The 18,779-nt window shown below is 36.6% G+C and overlaps 11 protein-coding genes across 11 annotated transcripts; 6 read left to right on the top strand and 5 right to left on the bottom strand.

Annotated features, from left to right (window-relative positions):
- Positions 1 to 332: 332 nt before the first annotated feature.
- On the top strand, positions 333 to 3,870 carry FDP41_001755 (uncharacterized protein; the record flags this gene model as incomplete). The annotated part of the gene is made up of 4 exons (XM_044704874.1): positions 333 to 444; positions 610 to 921; positions 1,214 to 1,513; positions 1,616 to 3,870. 4 exons carry the CDS (start codon positions 333 to 335, stop codon positions 3,868 to 3,870), a joined length of 2,979 nt encoding a protein of 992 aa, XP_044564125.1.
- A 9-nt stretch (positions 3,871 to 3,879) lies between these two features.
- Positions 3,880 to 5,030, bottom strand: FDP41_001754 (uncharacterized protein; the record flags this gene model as incomplete). The annotated part of the gene is made up of 2 exons (XM_044704873.1): positions 3,880 to 3,888; positions 3,942 to 5,030. 2 exons carry the CDS (start codon positions 5,028 to 5,030, stop codon positions 3,880 to 3,882), a joined length of 1,098 nt encoding a protein of 365 aa, XP_044564124.1.
- Positions 5,031 to 5,428: 398 nt separating this feature from the next.
- Positions 5,429 to 6,750, top strand: FDP41_001753 (uncharacterized protein; the record flags this gene model as incomplete). Its single annotated transcript, XM_044704872.1, has 4 exons — positions 5,429 to 5,480; positions 5,656 to 5,815; positions 6,036 to 6,063; positions 6,310 to 6,750. The coding sequence occupies 4 exons, from the start codon at positions 5,429 to 5,431 to the stop codon at positions 6,748 to 6,750; spliced, it is 681 nt and encodes a 226-aa protein (XP_044564123.1).
- A 232-nt stretch (positions 6,751 to 6,982) lies between these two features.
- FDP41_001752 (uncharacterized protein) lies at positions 6,983 to 9,178 on the bottom strand (the record flags this gene model as incomplete). The annotated part of the gene is made up of 1 exon (XM_044704871.1): positions 6,983 to 9,178. The coding sequence occupies one exon, from the start codon at positions 9,176 to 9,178 to the stop codon at positions 6,983 to 6,985; it is 2,196 nt and encodes a 731-aa protein (XP_044564122.1).
- Positions 9,179 to 9,193: 15 nt separating this feature from the next.
- On the bottom strand, positions 9,194 to 9,568 carry FDP41_001751 (uncharacterized protein; the record flags this gene model as incomplete). Its single annotated transcript, XM_044704870.1, has 1 exon — positions 9,194 to 9,568. One exon carries the CDS (start codon positions 9,566 to 9,568, stop codon positions 9,194 to 9,196), a length of 375 nt encoding a protein of 124 aa, XP_044564121.1.
- A 306-nt stretch (positions 9,569 to 9,874) lies between these two features.
- FDP41_001750 (uncharacterized protein) lies at positions 9,875 to 10,837 on the top strand (the record flags this gene model as incomplete). The annotated part of the gene is made up of 1 exon (XM_044704869.1): positions 9,875 to 10,837. The coding sequence occupies one exon, from the start codon at positions 9,875 to 9,877 to the stop codon at positions 10,835 to 10,837; it is 963 nt and encodes a 320-aa protein (XP_044564120.1).
- A 358-nt stretch (positions 10,838 to 11,195) lies between these two features.
- Positions 11,196 to 11,942, top strand: FDP41_001749 (uncharacterized protein; the record flags this gene model as incomplete). Its single annotated transcript, XM_044704867.1, has 1 exon — positions 11,196 to 11,942. The coding sequence occupies one exon, from the start codon at positions 11,196 to 11,198 to the stop codon at positions 11,940 to 11,942; it is 747 nt and encodes a 248-aa protein (XP_044564119.1).
- A 2,365-nt stretch (positions 11,943 to 14,307) lies between these two features.
- FDP41_001748 (uncharacterized protein) lies at positions 14,308 to 15,429 on the bottom strand (the record flags this gene model as incomplete). The annotated part of the gene is made up of 2 exons (XM_044704866.1): positions 14,308 to 14,947; positions 15,008 to 15,429. 2 exons carry the CDS (start codon positions 15,427 to 15,429, stop codon positions 14,308 to 14,310), a joined length of 1,062 nt encoding a protein of 353 aa, XP_044564118.1.
- Positions 15,430 to 16,683: 1,254 nt separating this feature from the next.
- FDP41_001747 (uncharacterized protein) lies at positions 16,684 to 17,157 on the top strand (the record flags this gene model as incomplete). The annotated part of the gene is made up of 1 exon (XM_044704865.1): positions 16,684 to 17,157. The coding sequence occupies one exon, from the start codon at positions 16,684 to 16,686 to the stop codon at positions 17,155 to 17,157; it is 474 nt and encodes a 157-aa protein (XP_044564117.1).
- A 72-nt stretch (positions 17,158 to 17,229) lies between these two features.
- FDP41_001746 (uncharacterized protein) lies at positions 17,230 to 17,646 on the top strand (the record flags this gene model as incomplete). The annotated part of the gene is made up of 1 exon (XM_044704864.1): positions 17,230 to 17,646. The coding sequence occupies one exon, from the start codon at positions 17,230 to 17,232 to the stop codon at positions 17,644 to 17,646; it is 417 nt and encodes a 138-aa protein (XP_044564116.1).
- A 233-nt stretch (positions 17,647 to 17,879) lies between these two features.
- On the bottom strand, positions 17,880 to 18,740 carry FDP41_001745 (uncharacterized protein; the record flags this gene model as incomplete). Its single annotated transcript, XM_044704863.1, has 1 exon — positions 17,880 to 18,740. The coding sequence occupies one exon, from the start codon at positions 18,738 to 18,740 to the stop codon at positions 17,880 to 17,882; it is 861 nt and encodes a 286-aa protein (XP_044564115.1).
- Positions 18,741 to 18,779: the final 39 nt, after the last annotated feature.

Raw genomic sequence — 18,779 nt, 5'->3', positions numbered from 1 at the left:
ATTTTCTTCATACAATCATCAACCGATCCTCCTCCAAAGACTTTTGTTGTTGTTGGTTTAAGGAAAAAGTTCGGGAGCTTTTTGAATGAGGTTGTATTCCAACACAATTTTTTCGCGTTTGATAAATTCATCACAAACACACACACGAATTGAAAAAGTGGATGACGAACGAAGAGAAGGAGTGAAACCAAATGGTCATGATCGAACACTAAATTCAAATTGAAGAACTGGTATTTTCTCATCATTCGGAAACAACTTGTGATGATTTGGGATTTTTTCGTTGTATCTGGCCAAGTCACACGTCAAACATCAAAAAACCCATTCATTAAAAAATGGTGCTCGGAGAAGGCTCAGCCAAAGAACAACAAGGACCAAGAAGCCACAAGATTGTAGACCCCACCCTCAACGACCGAAAAGAAGATGATATTCAAATTCAAGTCCAAGGTTTGTTTTTTATGATCAAACGATCTTCTCTCATCCTCGCATACACTTTCTTTGATCCGGTCGGACGACATTACAATGAATCAACAACAACAACACCATCATCACCACTCTCGTCTTCTCCTCCTGTCATCATTATGATCAAATAATTCAAATTTCAATCGACAGCCATTGAAGCAAGAAATCTTGTTGGAAGTCTTCTCAGAAAACCAAATCCCTATCTCGGTGTCTATGTTCTCAAAGAATCATTTCCACGAGTGACTACTGAACCACAAAAGAAAACAACTTCACCAAAATGGAATCAAGTATTGGATGTGTATTGTAGAAATTGGAAAAAGGTGAAACAACCTATGAGTATTCGATGTGAATTGTATGATTGGAATAAGAGTGAGGATCATGATCATGAATTTCTTGGAGAAATTTCTATTCGATTTAGTGATTATGCTGCTTTGAAGGAAACGACTGGAAAGTGGGTTGAATGTAAGTTGTGAGAATGAAAATTCGCGTGTGTGTGTGCGAATGAGTGAATGAATGAATTTGCGAAATATATGGAATGAACTTGGAATATTGAAAATTTTGACAATATTGCCTTTTGATATCATTATTGAATCCGATTGTCACAATGCTATCGAATTCAATATTGAATATAATATCGTATGAACGGAATGGACAACAATACGTAATTGGATGCGAAATCATCCACTAACATGCATCAATCATATTCATCCATGTCACACATATTTAATGAACTGCATTCCGTCACAACAAACAGTATGGCTTCCTCTCCAAAAAAGAACATCCAAAGATAAGGTTTCTGGTGATTTACACATTGGAATTCGTTGCATTGATCTTGAAGAAAAAGCTCTCAAAAAAGATCGTCAACAACAGGCCATTTTAGGTCAAAATGAACATCCACAACCCGTGATTAACACTCCTTCTAGTATTGATCCTACATTAGAGAGCCTTCCAAAACATCCAACCAAAGTTCCTAGCCTTCCAATTGAACCTTCTGAGGAGACACCAACTGATCCTGATATTGAGGATGTCGTCATTGAAGGTCGTGGTGTGAGAGGTAAGTGGTGACTTGTTCACAACAATTTAATGGTATGCATTGATTGAAATATCGCACAACAACTTATGGAACATTTCTGTTTTGAAACACACACAACAATAGATGGTCTTCGAAGTAATCAAGTTGGACCCATTTATTTCACAGCCAAAAATAAGCAAGGAAAAACAGTTCGTGTGAAACCTGAAGATATTGAGTGCATAGCCACAGGACCTAATGGAAAGCAACAAAAAGTAAAACCAGGAAAAACAAATGCCGACACAGAAGGAGAGAAAGACCCATTGGCCATCGAATTAGAGTTCATTCCAGAAGATGGACCAGGAAATTATCTCATTGAATATAAAGTAAAGGGAACTCCATCCAAGTATGGTCCTCGACAAGTGACAGTTCACCCACTACCATTACCGAGAGAAACTGTCGCTTTTGGAGAGTCGCTATATGATCCTGAACAAAAGAACAAACCATACAACCCAAATGTAGTGAATAAGCCAGGAGAGTTCTATGTTCAAGCAAAGGATGAGAATGGTTTGGATATTATTGAAGGAGGTGACGAAGTGAGTTGTATATTGGAAGATGAAAGTGTTTTGGAGATTGGACCAATCAAGGACAATAATAATGGTACTTACACAGTTCCGTTTGTTCCAAAGAAATCTGGCGTTTTCCCTGTGAAAGTCCTATTCAATGGAGAACCAATTATTAATTCACCTGTTCATTTATTGGTTGAATATGAGACAGATCCAGCAAGAACGCTTGTAACTGATCTTTCAACCACAGTTCAATGTGACGTTCCACAAACATTTTCACTCGTCACTTATGACACCTCTGGAGAGAAGAGAATTCGTGGTGGCGATAAAATTGAAATGGTACTCAAAGGAAAAAAGGGAGAAACAGTCACAACCTTTATTGCGGATAATGACACTGGTAAATATGACATTACCTATGTACCTAATGTTGCTGGACCATACAAAGTGAAGGCAACATTGAATGGTGAACCTATTTTGACGGAAATTGAAATCGAGGCCGTACCAAATGTTTCACCAAGCATGTGTACTATATTCGGAAATGAAATTAATGGCGGAGATCTATATAGCCATTATGCAATTCCTCTTAAATCTAAAGTTCAGGCAAGAGATCAACGAGGCGTTGCTGTAACCTGTGGAGGAGAAAATATTTTAGCGGATGTGACATACTTTAAGGATTTGAGATTGAGAAATGGTACTCATATCGAGCTTTCGAATTCTATTGTAACAGATAACTACGATGGAACCTATACCATCGAATTTATACCTCAGGAACCTGGTATCTATCGATTCGATTTAACTCTGCATGATGAAGCGCTTCCATTCTCTCCTCATTACATGACTGTCTCAGATGGTGTTCATCCTGATCGCACGATTGCACATGGACCTGGACTGAAAAAAGCCTTTGTGGATACACCTGCTATTTTCTATGTGGAGGCAAGAGATTCCAATGACAATCGTGTACAAGATCCAAATCTCACATTTGATATTACACTCACTGACTCGAACGGAGATGAAATCGAAGTGAAACCTCTTCCTTATGAAGAAGGACTTTATCCTTTCATGTACACTCCTAAACAAGTTGGTTTGAATCATGTCAACATTTCACACAAAGGCAAGCCAATCAAAGATTCTCCATTCCAAGTTCCAGTCAAAGAGTCCACCTACGCTCCTGATCCATCCAAATGTGAAGTGTCCAAAGTGGCAAAAACAGGTTTTGTAAATAAGCCCATTAACTTTGATGTTAAACTTAAAACTAAGGATGGAAAGCCGGTGAGAATTCCTGGTGCGACTGATGTCACTGTTAATGTAAAACCAGTAGGACCTAATACTGATAGATATCCTCCACAAAAAGTTAGAGTATCAGAGTCTCCAAATGGTGTATTTGAATGTGACTGGACACCTCTAGTTCCCGGTGAATATGACATTGATGTAAAGGTGAATAGAACGCCAGTTAAGAATTCACCTATTCGAGGAGCTCGTGTTCTTCCACCAGGTCCTCAACTTGCCAAATTCACCAACAGATCCTTCCAAGTTCAATTATTTGACGATTGTGGAAACAAGTATACGGAGCTCGATGATGAAGAGCTTGAATCTGTGAAGGTCCAATTTGTCGATGCAGATACTGATGTTTTAACTGAAAATATTAAGGCTAATATTTCCTATGTTGGTGAAGGAAAATTCCATATTCAGTATCTTGTTGAAAAGGCTGGCAATTACGGATTTAAGGTATATGTGGAGGGAGTTCTTGTTGCACATTCCAAACTTCAGTCTGAAAACTTTGAGTATGAAGACAAGGATGAGGAAGAGGAATCTGAAAGTGCTTCAATGAATGAATAAATGGCATTTTCATCTTTTCTTGATGTAAATTGATAAACACAATAGGTCAGCAAAGTTCCATACCACAGAACAAAATCAGCACTCTTAAAGTCATGACAACTTGTTTCAATATAGTAAGCCCCTTCAAATAATTTGGACTGAATTAACACTTTTTCCACTTCCTCTCTCTTCACACGTGCTTGATCTTTTAAATCACATTTTGTTCCCAACACAATAGCTTCCATGTGTCTCATTTTGAATTGCTTCAAAAGTGCGATGGCTTTTTCAATTTCTTGAAAACTCTTTCGATTTGTCACGTCAAAGCAAATGAACAAAATATGCAAAGATTGAAAAGGGTTGGAAGGATAATAGAGCATTGTTTCGTTCATTCCAGTGAAAAATTCTCCTCGTACTGCAAACTCCTCTCCAAACTTTAAATATCGTACTCTATACTCAAGAAATTGATTGTCAGCATCTGATGAGGCTGTTTTATCGAGCATTGCACGAAATAAACTCCTTTTCCCTTGTTTTTTCTTGCCAATAAATAATGATTTGAAGGTATATTGAACTGGAATATCTTGTAAGGTCTTTCTCTTTTTGAGACCAAATATTCGATGTAGCAATTTTGTTTTCTCTTCCGGAATATTAAGTTCGGTGTATGATTGTGAAATGGCTGCCTTATGGATAAGTGGCAATAAACTCGAAGGAGTTTCAAATTTTGAAAAATACTCTTTCAAATCAGGCAATAAATATGACAATTCACTTGCATCCAATTGATAAATTCTCCGCTCCTCAATTTCAATAACAATTTTGTTCAAAAGAAGGAGTACTACTTGTGCCACATAATCTCGCATCATGAATCGCAGACAATTCCTTCCGAGTGAAGTTCGAAATAAATCTTCAAAATTTGCAATGATTCGAGTGCTTGGTTCTTCTTGCAACGGAAAATCCACTCCTGAAAGCCATACTGAAACTTTTCCTGCGAGAATTGGCCAAACAATTTTCTGTCTCCATACGGAACACACATTCGATATTCGAAACACTAGTTCAATATAATGCAAGTACGAAATGCATTCATAAATAATTTCAAAGGGTAAATCATCCAATGATAACCTGTTCTCCGCATCATCATTTTCTTCCGATGGCTCGGATGAGTTGAACCACTCGTGTTCATTGATCATTTTCTGCCTTGTCCGCAGCTCGCAATATTATGTTTCTCTCGGAGATTGAAGATCCCAGTTCTGTATCAATAATAACAAGCCTTGCTCATGTGTTTTATTTTTTTCTTCTGGAGTTTCGGGCAATTCCTTGAACGTCTTATGATGATATTGATATTGAGACTCTCATGAGAGTCCAAGAAAAAGTATTGAAAAAACAATTTACAAAGACTTCTTCTTGAAATATAGAACCCTCTCTTCTAAAGCAAGAAACGATCGAGTGTTCAAACGCTCTTCTTTTGACAAATAAAGCACATTTTTTAAAAACAAGGAACCACCACGAAAATTGACGACCTTGTCTCCGTTTCAAACAACGCTCAGCGTCAGAAAACCGTTGGAAGTGTCCAACAATTTAAAAAAAAATGTCAGCATCGAATTTTGGAAAGGACGATGAGTATGATTACCTCTTCAAGAGTAGTGTATCCTTTTATTGTTGTTGTTGTTATTGATTTGTTTACTGTTATTTGTTGATGTTATTATGGTTGTTGTGTGTTCTATTGATTGGATGTTGTTGTTGATTATTTTTATATATTTTTGAACACTTCGGGTGTTGTTGCCATATATCGGTGATTTGAATTGTTCAATGTAGTTGTTTTAATTGGTGATTCCGGTGTAGGAAAGTCCAATCTACTCTCTCGTTTCACTAGAAATGAATTCAATCTCGAATCAAAATCAACAATAGGTGTAGAGTTTGCCACACGTACCATTCAAACCGATGGAAAAACAATCAAAGCACAAATCTGGGATACGTAAGTAGTTGTAGTTGTTATTGAAGTAGCGAGTGCTGAATTTACATTGTTGATGATACAAAATTGTAACACGTGATTGTTCATTCGTTATCCGTTTGTTTATTCTCTATTTCTGTAAATTTCGCTTTGAAAACGTTGCTACTTCGAATGTGATGAATGAATTATAATTCTTGTTCATATTGCTGTAATATGGAATCATACTCAACAATGATAATAACAGTGCAGGACAAGAAAGATATAGAGCAATCGTAGGTATACTTTACTTTCTCTAATTTAAATACTAATACTCATGATGAAATTTATTGTTGGGATCTCAACTTAATATCGTGATGATACAATGTCAACAACGAAACAAAATGTAACAAAATCGATGTCTGGAATTGTGTGTGGCGATCCCTGATATTTAAATCATGTATAATCACAATAACAACAACAACAACTCAAAATCGTTGACACTCTCGCCACAACAACATCTCGCAACTCAATATAAATAGACTTCTGCATACTACAGAGGAGCAGTTGGAGCATTACTTGTTTATGACATTGCAAAAAGAGTTACATTTGAAAATGTGGAAAGATGGTTGAAGGAATTGAGAGATCATGCCGTTCCAAATATTGTAGTAATGCTAGTTGGAAATAAGAGCGATTTGCGTCACTTGAGAGCTGTTACAACTGAAGAAGCAAAAGCTTTCGCCGAAAAGAACTCATTGTCTTTTATTGAAACATCTGCATTGGATTCTACAAACGTAGAACTCGCTTTCTTGACAATTTTGAAAGAAATTTATAAGTTTTGTTCTGTCAAGCCAGTTGGTACTAGTACTGTTCCAACACCTGGCGAAGGACTTGGTCAACCTCGAGGTGAAGTTGTCAAACCAATTAATCCTGCGGAGGACGAAGAAAAACCAAAACCAAGCGGAGGTGGCTGTCAATGCTGATCTTTTCACACAATGAATTTTGGTGGCGTTTTTGAATGTCACACTCAACAGAGAGGAGGCAAACTAACTTATGTATCATGTAAATAATTGTCATAAATCCCAAATCGTCGCATCATAGACAGTTAGTCAAAACAAGTTTTACTAAGATAGAGTTAAAGTATTTAGAGTCCAGAACACTCTTGTAAATGTTAAAAAACATGGAAGCCTGGGAGGAAGGCGTGTGGAATTCCCTCTAGTTATCACTCTCCTGCTCATCATCATCTTCATCCTCATCATCAATTGGCACTTTGAATCCCAATTGTTCCAAAAGTATTGAGGCTGGACCAATGTCGCCACCCTGTGCTTTCATCGATTTGAGAAGATTCTTCATGACATTAGCATCGCTCATCATTTCAGATCGTTGTTGAGTGTCACTGTACTGCAGAAGCTCCTCGTCCATTTCTCTCATAACATTTTGCATTTCTGGATCAATGGTTCTGTTATCTTCGATATCTTCCCACTCGTCCTCTTCATCGTCCAGCTCTTCACCGCTATAGAGCTCTTTTGAAAACTTTTTCAAATATTCTTCATCTTTCTTATCGATGAGATCCTCAATTTTGAGTTTACCAAATGTTTCTTGCAATAATTTGTCGAGTCGAGAAGATGTTGATGTGGCTTCTGCACGAGAATTTTCATCGAAAGTCTTTTCTTGAGACCAATTAAATTCCACTCCTTCAAAACCAGTACTTTGTCCCTCTACAAAAGATTTTACACCATTCATCAAATCCATTGCTTTTTGTTTCAAAATTTCTTCGTCATCAACCTCTTCATTCATCACCATTCCTTTCTGTGTGAGATACTTTTCCATTTCTTCTTGAGCAGAGTCTAACCAATCATCAGGATCGACTTTAAGTTTTCGTTGCTTTAGATCTTTCATTGTTAAATATTGATTTTCATAAATTAATTGTTCTAAAAAGTAACATTTTTCAACATTTTGTGAAATGGAATCCATTCGATAATAATTTTCTGCTTTTTGAATGAGAAAATTATAATTTTTAGTGCCTGGTAATTCCATTCCAAAATATCCATGATCATCCAAATGTTCCAAATATTCTTCAAAGTTTTCAAATAATTCCAAAGGTTTCTCTGTTTGATAATAAATTTCAAATCCACATAAAATCTTCAACCCAAACATGTAAGCTTGTTCTTGTTCTTCGGTTCTTTTTGCATTTGGTTTGTAAATCGATTGTAAAATGGATGGAACACTTTCCATTCGGGACGCTAAAAGTTGAACGTATTGACATCGATTGACAAGAACGGTCACATAGGTAAAATAGTCACGTGGAGCAATCGTTGACAAGTCATCACTTGATGAGGAAGTGGAATTCACATTAGAATTCTGATTTCGAGAGGATGGAAAAAATCGAGAACAAGTGTTCAAAAAATTCTCTGTCACACTATTTCGATGAACCCAGTAATAGATGGCCTTCGAAATGGATTGTGGATGTCGGTCCAAAATTTTGATAATATCCAATGGTAGGAAACATGCAATTCTTTGAGTTCCATAATCATGAGCTTCCTTTGGAAAGGAAGACAATCTTGCCTTGATGGAATTTTGTACTCCCTTATTGGCTATGGTGTATTTGTACTCTCGAGTAACCATTTCTACTGCTTTGTGAATATTTTGAACGGGTGATTGAACTGGAAATACCTCATAGTAAGAGTGTGAAGGAGTTTGTGGTTGATCTGGAAGAATGTGAATGTGACCATTGAAAATAAAAACTCGATTTTGAGTGAGCTGAGGATCTTCATTCATCCATTCTTCTATATGCATAGCCGCCTCAATTAATAGAAATTCACCATCTTGATCCTGTATTTGAATGACCACACGGTTTTGAAATTTTTGACTTAGTTCCATGAGTAAATATGTCACAAACCATTCATCAATGTTTGTTTCTGTGTAATCAATTCTACCAAATAGAAGAGGATAAATTGGTTGATTATTTCGATATACAGAGAGCATTTCTTGTTCGAGCTGTTCAATTTGTTGTTTTGGTGATATTATATTCAAATGAAAGGCATCTCCTTGCCAAATATAATTTTTTGGGATATTCTCCATAAAGAATTGATGAATTTCCTGAGCCGTCGATTGCAAAAGTTGTTCATTGATCTCTTCACACATTTCTTCATCTTCATTAAACGTGCATTGCACTTGTGGGTCAATCAAATAAATTCGATAAGCCACATAATCACTCGATAACATTGCTCCAGAATTATTTTGAAATAAAATTTTCAAAAATTGATCTGGGGGTATTGTTGGATCATAATAAAACGTGTCCTTGTAATCTCCAAAAGCATCATCTTCACTAGTACTATTAGCAGACGAATATTTGTGGATTCTTCTTTTCAAGGATGGCTTTTTTTTGTGAACATGTTTCGTTCGTTTCATATTCTTAAGATTAGTTTAATTTCCTCTAAATAAATTCTTAATGGTCAAAATATAAAAATAGGTAAATAATCCAAGCAATCGAGAATATGGGAAAATATATTTGAGTCGAATAATGTCTAAAAGGGACTGCGCAGTTTTCTTGTCCTTTTCCGAGGCTGATCGATTTAAAATTTGTCTCTGAATGGCGTCGTGAAATCTCAAGGTATGATAATCAATTCGATCTTGATCAAACCAATGCGATACTTTGTGAATTTCTTCGAGAGATGTTTGAGGTGTAATAAAGGTTCGGAATGAATGTGTGATGGTCGTGTGGTGGTTGTCGGAAGGAGATGTTCGAGAAGGAGTTAATGATGAAGGATCGTTTGAGGTGGTAAATTCAATATTTGACATAAGAAGCTACAAATGCTGCATTAATGTGCCGAAACGGTTTCAATTGATGTGGAGATGTGAGAAATTGGCTTCAATGATGATTGAAAAAAAGCTTTCTTGCGAAGTGACTCGTGGTATTATTTTTTTTGTAATTGGTACAATCGAAAATTCATCTTTTGATTGAACCTGAATGCGATAAAAGACTTCAAAACAATATAAATTGTTTCAGACCAGGCACTCAAGATCAACATTCCTATTTTCATTCACGCTGATTCATGCACTGATGGGCTGTCCAAAAGAGTGATTGAAATATAATTTACAAAAAAAATGAGTTCACGCTTCATCAAGAATGCCTCTCTCGTTTCGATGACACTTCTAGGCTCGGGATTGGTAGCGACCATCTACATGCAAAATAAGAGATTTTCTCAATATTCTCAATATTCTCATAGTGAAGAATCAATGCGAGAGGCTCTTTCCGATTCGGAATGGAGAAGCTATGCTTTGGGACAAGTGGTTCCTTTGAATGCGGATTCTAAATTATTTAGATTTGTGTTGGCAAAGAATGGAGAGGCTTTGAAATTGAATTTTAATTCCATAGCATCTATCAAATTGAAGAATCAACAAGAAAATTCTGATGAGGACGCTTGTGTTGAGTTGTATCCAATTAATTCAGAAAATAATGTTGGATTTATGGATGTGGTAATTAATATGGAGGAACAACCTGAGCTATTTAAATCTAAAGCAGGAATGTTATTCAATATCAAGGGACCCTTTCAGTCGAATTTTAATGTCGGAGAATTCATGTCCAACACTTCAACTTCCTCTGATAATTCCACAATTTCAATTCTAGCTCAAGATGTGGAACATGGAGTGGCCCCATCATTACAACTTGTGTATAAATTACTGATTCAAGAGAACCAAAATACAAGTTCAAACAACCGAAAAGTCATCACTCCCTCAACAACAAAGCCTCCTAAAATTCATCTCTTTTATATCGTCTCGAACAACAACAAGGATTATCTTTTAAAACAGAGTTTACAAGATTTGAAAACCTCCTTTTCTGGAAGAATTGAACTGACAACCATTTCGGACAATTTCAAGAATTCGACAAGACAGCCCTCTGCAGAATTATTCGATGCTTTGCGAGTGGTGAAATCCAATGCTTCACATGGACCTGTCCTTATTTGTGGTTCAAAAGATTTTGAAAAGGTTTTGAGTTCTCAATTATGGGAACAATATCAAGTGAAATCCATTGCATTGCATGATCGAGAGAAGGAGGAAGGTTCATGACTTCGAGTGTGACACGTAGCTAATACATTTACAACACCCTATTTATATGAATTACTACAGAGATGATTTGTAACCAATTTTGTCCTCTCAAAATAATACAAAAAAATTGAGCGACCTTATTGTCGACCTCACCACCACCACGTGATTCCTTTCGACTCTGATTCTCTTCGTCATCATCAGTTATCTTGTAGCCATCCGAGACGACACGCGTGTCGACGAAAATTCAATAATTTTTAATCTTTTAATATTCCGATCAATATTATAATATTTTGATCATCAATTTCTTCTCAAAATCAACACATATCCTATCACCCCAATCAACACCACACACACCATCATCATCATCATCAACAACAAAATGAGTAGTATTAGCAACGAGAGTGGCAATGATGAGCTTCCAAAATTTGTTCTCTTTCATAACCGATTTTATCGTTCGATTGGTATTTCAGTTTCTGATTTTGATCCCGATGGTGCTTTATACACTTATTTATTTAGTTTTGATGAAGATGAAGAGGATTTACCACCAATACCACAAAACAATAACGCCACAACCAATTCTAACCCTTCTGCTCTCAACACAGGTAACCATTCCGATCCGACCATTCTCACTCATCTTCCACTCAATGCCACTGCCAATACAGCCTCAACTACAAGTACCAATGTAAATATTTCCATTCAGGACGATGTGGAAGAGGACGAAGAGGATGAAGAGGATGATGAAGATTTATCGGCTGGTGGAGGAGGAGAGCTTCATGGAACAGGAGGTGGTGGAGCTGTTGTTGTTGGCAGTAGTAGTGGTAATGGTAATGGCAACCAAACATCAAGTACTCCTCCACTCAATACATCGAAAAAAGATGGACATGAATTTGATATCTTACAAGCCATCTATCAAGTGACTGGACAATTATTGGTGAATGAGGAAGAAAGAAAGGCCATTATTAGATATGTTTTGTGGTTTATTAATTTATCATTTAAGAATCAAGAATTAGAGAGGAAAGCCATTGCGAGCTCTATAAAACGTGGAGATTTGGAGCAAAATTTGATTGATATTGGATTTAAGGAACAAGCGTCTATTATCAAGTATGTCAAGTATATCTATGATTAGAAGAGTGAAGGCCATTGGTAACAGTGTCATGTGAGGAATGGTCAATAAATTGTGTTAATATTTATGACTGAACATCATGAAAATTTCTTTAACTAAGGGTATGATCGTGATCATTTGACCTCACATGCTTGTAATGTTGACCTTCCTCTGGACTCACCAATTTCAATCCTTCTCGTTGAATGTAATCCTTTTCTTTACGAAGATCACTCTTTGTACCTGCAAGAACAATTGGAACGTTTGGGCAGCGCTATTCAAGTTGGGAATGAGACAATGAATTCCAATGAGAATTAAAATTTTCTTTCAATGGAATTATTTGAATTGTACTTACATGTCTAATATCTGGAACCCACTTGGCTTTGACGTTCATTAAGCATGTGTGATTGTCAATGGAAAAGCAGACAAGAAAGACATCACTATCTTGGCAAGACAAAGATATCAAATGGACAAACGTATGGAGAGCCCCAAGTGTCAAATGTCAAACACAACCAACCACAAATAAGAGGACAGTCATTCAACATGCATGTTCAGTCAAAACAACTATCATTACTACTTACTCGTCTTGAGTTCACAGACATAATTCTCATATTCAAACAAAACCATCATTTACAAAGTAATGACAAACTTTTGGCACATCGACATCTGGGTTTTTATTTGACATGAATCTACCCACCACAATGCCAGTTGTCAAAATTAGATCCACATTTTTGCTACGAAAAAAAATTCCAAATTGCCTAAAATGATAAAAAACAAAAAAAATTCTTGTACACCTCACGGGGATCGAACCCGCGACCCCTGGCTTCGTAGGCCAATGCTCTTCCATCTGAGCTAAAGGTGCTTACTCTTCATTTCCGAAGAATATATCTATAAAATAGTAATTTCGTTCGAATGTTCTGAAGAATAAGGAAAGAAATTTTGGATGAATTTGTTAGCTTTGGTTGAGCGATTGATTAGACCTCGTACTGTCACATTCATAGATAATATGTGAATATATATGATTTTCATTTCGATGGAAAAAGCAATTTAAATTCGTATAGCCATTCATGTTCCATGTTTGTAATCTCCACGTCTTTGTTAGAACCCTCATTCCTAGGAAGTATTTCTGTGCAAGGGACAAACAACGTTTCTGTGCATTGAGGACTCCTTCAAATTCCCCGAAGATAAATGAGAGGAGGTAATTCATTTGACCTTCTTTGAAGATGCATGTGATCATGAGGAAGAACTCTGTTTTCATCCGTGCTTAATCTGAACAGAGTTCTCCTTTAGTTAGGACTATTAATCACTCGCATGCAACCCTTATTAAAGAAATTTGTCATGGACAAAGGTGAGTGAAAGACAACTGAAATAGAGCAAGAGGTACAAGAGCTTACCGGAAAAATCAAGGTCAAGAATAAAGCAGGACCTTAGGATGCTGGATCAGAGGTTGGCTTTAACGCAACTGATTCCTGGAGAAACCGACTGTTTGTTCCTTGAACCCCAGAAAAAATTACCAGTAGAAAGAAAAGCTCTTTCAGCTGGATTTTAAATAGGTGACGCCTAAGTATATGAAAGGATAACTTAGTGTCGAGAACCAAGACCACCAGAAACATTGGTCGTAACAAATCCGCTACTGGACCTGCTTGCTCCAGGCAAAGTCAGTCAAGGTTAGATTTAGAGATGACTCTAAACAACTTCACAATGATGTGATGCAGGAGGAGTGAATGAATAGGTATGAAGTAAATTAGGGTCAATAACGGAAGATGAAAGGAAAGGAGGAAACATCGCTGTTGGTTTGGCTGGGGCATATTAGACACTACTACACTGTGTTGCTGTTGAGGTAATTTTTTGAGCGATGATTCCCTCAAAAATTACAAATTAGTGTTGTAATAGAGTTACAATCTTAGACACATTTGTGTCACAATAAGGGTTGCTTAAAAGACAGTTTAAGAAGCTTCTGAAAAATTTTTTTTATTAAATCCATAATCTTTTTTATTTAGTCAATTTATTGTTACTGTCCTACAACGACACGGAGATGGGGAGAAATCAAGACACTCGTCCAATATTTGTCTCTTGGATGAAATAACAATGACAAACTTTTAGAAGAATAGTTGAACCTCTTTCATTGATGCCAATAAGGCAATTAACTTTATTCATTGCTCAACCAAACTCTTTTATTGTTTGAACATTCATGCCCTTCACTTCGAGATCATTCTGATTCAGTGTGGTATTTGTGGAACTATTCACAAAAAGAGTCTGAAATAGAATTTAAAATGCTCTAAACATGGGTTCACAGCGATGCAAATCATGTTTATTCATATAAGACCAGCAAAATGTGACAATATGAGAGTCTTGGCCAACCATCATGATTCAGATGGGGAAACAGACTCATTCAATACTTGTTCTTTTTGGACGAATCATTTGCCTTATCGTCAACGACAAACTTTTGGAAGAATTGTTGAACCTCTTTCATTGGTGCATTGATGCCAATAAGAAGGGAAACAAATACGAAAATTCCAAAATTCGACAACAACAAATACACAAATCCAAAGAAAATGTTCAACACATAGAAAGAGATACATAGAAAACCAAGCGATTCCAATATAATCGCAATGGAGAGACCAGCATGCATCAGACGAGTCTTTCTCAGAGAGGTTTGTTTGAAACGAAGCGTTGCTTCTAATTCTCTACTCGTAAACTCTTCATTTCCTTTCATCATTTGTTTAAGCTTGATCATACTTTTTGTGAGAGAAGTCTCTAATTTGTAACTAATGATATTGAGCAGAATGGAGAAGACAAGCGAGGAAGTGAAGAACAAAATTCCTGCAGCTACTAATAATGCAATTTCCATCGGCACATAAACAGTAACATCAATGAACACTCCATGAATGGTGAGAGCTCCAGTGATAATGTTGTACAAGGTATGACAAACAAAGAACACGCTAATCACAACAATGGTTGCAATATTTGCGAATTTAAAACACTTGTATCCAATGGACGAAATTGCTGCAATTTCATGACAAGTGTGTAAGCTTTAAGAATTGACCAGGTAAAAAAGAAATTCCCTTCCAAAACAAAACATGTAAACTTACAACACGGAACACAGGAAATACATGATCCAAAGTTGCCAAAAAACTAAAAAGTTAATGATGCAACGATGGGCCACAGCAATGCCTGTTAAGAGATAATCCTCAACTCCATTCGTTGTATTTCGAGAGTGTTCATAAGCATTTGCTTCATTATTGACTCGCAGAATCAAATCCACCATGATATCGCTTTGCAACACGAATAACATGATAAATAATACATGTTGATTGCGTTTCATTTCCTTAAATTTGTAAATGTACACGACAATGGAGAGTACAAAGAGAATCGATTGAATGATGATGTAGGGTGAAGTGGTAAAAAAATTCAAAATATGATACACTTCCAGTGGTGTCAATGGATGGGGAGTAAACGTTGTGTTAGTGACATTGTTGGAGGATTGTTGCAGTTGGTAGTAGTCACAGGACATGGAAAGGACACACTTTTTGGCGTTTGGTTTGGAAATGATGAGGTTTGAAAAAAAAGCTCTCAATAAATGTCTGTCAGAGATAAGACTTTTCCTGAAATGATGAATTTTCCCTTTTTTGAAGTTGGAAACCACAACATGTCTGTATAATAGAGATCCGTGGATCATAATTACATCTTGTCACATCATAATCACATCACATTTCTGTTTTAAATTTCTTTTGCCAATTCTTGTGGCGTCAGGTCCTACTTTATCACATATTGGACAGGATGTTCTGCAACCTGTAGCTTTGGTGTTGTCGATACTACCATTCCCACGCCATACGTTTCACGTAAATCATTTTGGTCATATTCAGTCGTCCTTGTTTAAAAATAATTATCTCGTTTGATATCGATTTTGCTGACCACAAGTTTGTCTGGATTTATAGATATAACTATATTCTTAGGAAGAGAAGAGTAAGCACCTTTAGCTCAGATGGAAGAGCATTGGCCTACGAAGCCAGGGGTCGCGGGTTCGATCCCCGTGAGGTGTAAAAGAATTTTTGTATTTTATCATTTTAGGCAAGAGAGAGGATGTTCGACTCGAAGAAGGTTGTGAAACATAGATGTGTGTGTTTAATGTCTATTGATATGTTTCGCTGAATGTTCACAATTGTGAACAATGTTCAATCTATGAAAGGAATCTTAGGGTGAGGATAAGCCAAAACGAAAGCAATGTTGGAATTTGGTATTGGTTGATTGCTCTCGAAGCTTTTTAACATTTAAAGCTCACCCTATGAGCAATACAGAGGTGGTATTGAGAAAAAAAAATTAAATTTCCCGTCCAGCCAATTTTTTTCTCCTGGCTCGAGAGATCTCGTTACCTGTCACTCCCACCCTGTATACGTTACTGGGGTTCTTATGTTGTAGTGCAAGAACATTTGGAAAAGTGGCCTGAAAATATTGTGTTACTCAAAAAGAAGATTACAAAAAAATTCTTAAAAAAAAATGAAACGATCGCTGGTGCAACAAAACTCTTCGGAATGGAACCACAAAAAGATCAAAAAGCAAACCCAATACTACTCTCCAACATTTAATCACTTGATTCCAAATGAGGTGTTGGCTTTGATTTTTCAGTACATTTCCGATCTGAAAAGCTTTGCAAGGCTCATGTTGGTAAATCGGCAATTCCATCAAGTACTATTTGCTCCCGAGTTGGAGTGTTTCAAATTTGTTCTATTTTCTTATTCAAGCGATTCAATTGCCGTATTATGTGAGAATGATTGAAATTAGTTCGAACGAATTGAATGATGATGATGATGATGATGAAAGTGATATTGAGGATGATTTGAGTGAAAATGATGATGATGACGACGAAAATAACAGTGATGGTACTAGTGATGACGAACATAATGATCACAAACAAGATCAAACTCAACTCAACCATCATGGCACATTTCCTTTTACTAGACTCAAGTATGTCGTATTTGATGGCTATGGTGATGATTTAATGGTGCCACTATTGCGAAAGCTTATGAATAAGCATGAAATTGAATATATTTGCCTCAACTGTTATCTTTGTACAGAAATATTGCAAACTTTGGTCAGTGAATTTCCAAACCTCAAAACTTTAGAGGTTTCTAATGTTTTTGGCTTGGCAAATATAAATATGACCAACAAGTCTGTCACATCATTCATTGTAAATGACGAGAATGATAGCGGTGTATCACTTGATTACGATGATTTGTTGTGAGATGTGCTTCAAGTCATTGCCGAATGTTTTCCCAACTTGGAGAGAATTGAATTCGAATGTAGAGATTTCTTTATGGATGTGGTTCAACTTTTACGTTTGTTAATTAGTCCAGCATTCAAGTCATTGAAAAAGCTCAAAGTCCATGTGGTCAATTTTTTTGCTGAGAATGACGATGATTTTTTTAACATGGATGAATGGAATAAGTTTAGTGAATTGAAACAGCTTCCCGAGTTAGAATTAAGTTGTGAATTTACAAACATGGCCATTTTATTAATGACTCCTTTTAAGCCAAAATCCTCACGCATCCATGTTCGACTTGTTTCTTCAAGTTACGGTTATTATTGTAAATCCATGAAAGATTTAATAGGTAATAGTTTTAACACCAGTAAAAATCACCGAAGAACCATGTGGAGGTCGGTTGGAGAATGGCGAGAAGAGTTCCTTAAACAAATTTCATATGACAACGACTATGAAAATCCTGAAGAGTAAATTGAGTAAAAGTGGAGTATGTGTGGTGAATGATAATAATTTATGCTTGCTTGTGAAGAATGAATTTCATTCCTAGTTATATAATAGTTTGTGATATAAAACTTTAAGAACATGGTTGCACAAAACATCTGTGATCGATTCCGGAAATGGCATGGTCGTTTTGGAAACAGTAAAAGTGACAAAAGGCAGTTCGGAATAAACACTCCTTTTACTGCTTCTTCACACACGTTTTCTTATGCTCGGGCCAATACCCCTTCATACATTCGGCCGAACAAGTACGCAGAATGACATTGAGAACATCTCTTGGAAGCTAGTTTACCACAGCATTCACAGTTTGTAGAAGAACTCAAGTTTCGAGAGGGCACGTTTGATGTTTTCACTCTGGACGGGATGGTTGCCTTCTTTGGTTCTTGATAAGGTGTGACTGATTTCTTGTTCAAAGTAGCAGCTTGTTTTTCATGTTCCTCTTCCTCACGTTCAATATCTTCATCACTGACACAACGAGTTACTATTTGACGCATTTGTTTCGATAGTTCCTCCAAGCGTAAATCAAATTCATGATATTCAGATTCCAGTGATCCTTCAAGTTGTATCCATCTTGAAGTTGGAGTCCATCCACTCTCTGGTAATATTCCACATTTAGCTTTCCATCCAACCTTTGAATCTCTTTCCTTCATTTTGGAAGCATTGAAAAGTGGTAATCCTTTCAAATGGCTCCAAAACATTTGAGGTGCCATTTCCTTAAAGTATCCATTTGCATCGAATGTACAAAGAGCACCCATCAGGTAACATTGAGTGGCATAATCTGAAGTATTTTTCAACAATTCTAAAGTGAGTGACAAAAATTCTGATGCATATTCTGAAAAGTGTGGAACGGCAACATCCTTATTAAATTTGACACGTGAAAATTTGTAAATGGATTTGGCCAAACTTCTATGAAAATCAGTCATGGCAGCTTGTTCGTATGGCGTGCCTCCAATATGACAGTGTGCTCGGCTGAGACAGTCCTCTTGATGGGCACCCTTGTTAAACTTTGTGGCATCCACATAATCGTTTCCATACTTGTAATAGAGGTCTTTGGGAAGGAGCTTCATTTCGTTCATATTCTCACATGCACCGCTCTGCTCGAAATT

This window comes from Naegleria fowleri (assembly GCF_008403515.1).
Source record: "Naegleria fowleri strain ATCC 30894 chromosome Unknown tig27, whole genome shotgun sequence".
Lineage (NCBI taxonomy): Eukaryota > Heterolobosea > Eutetramitea > Acrasida > Naegleriidae > Naegleria > Naegleria fowleri.
Note: the sequence above shows the minus strand (reverse complement) of the source record. Positions and strands in the feature narration are given on the sequence as shown.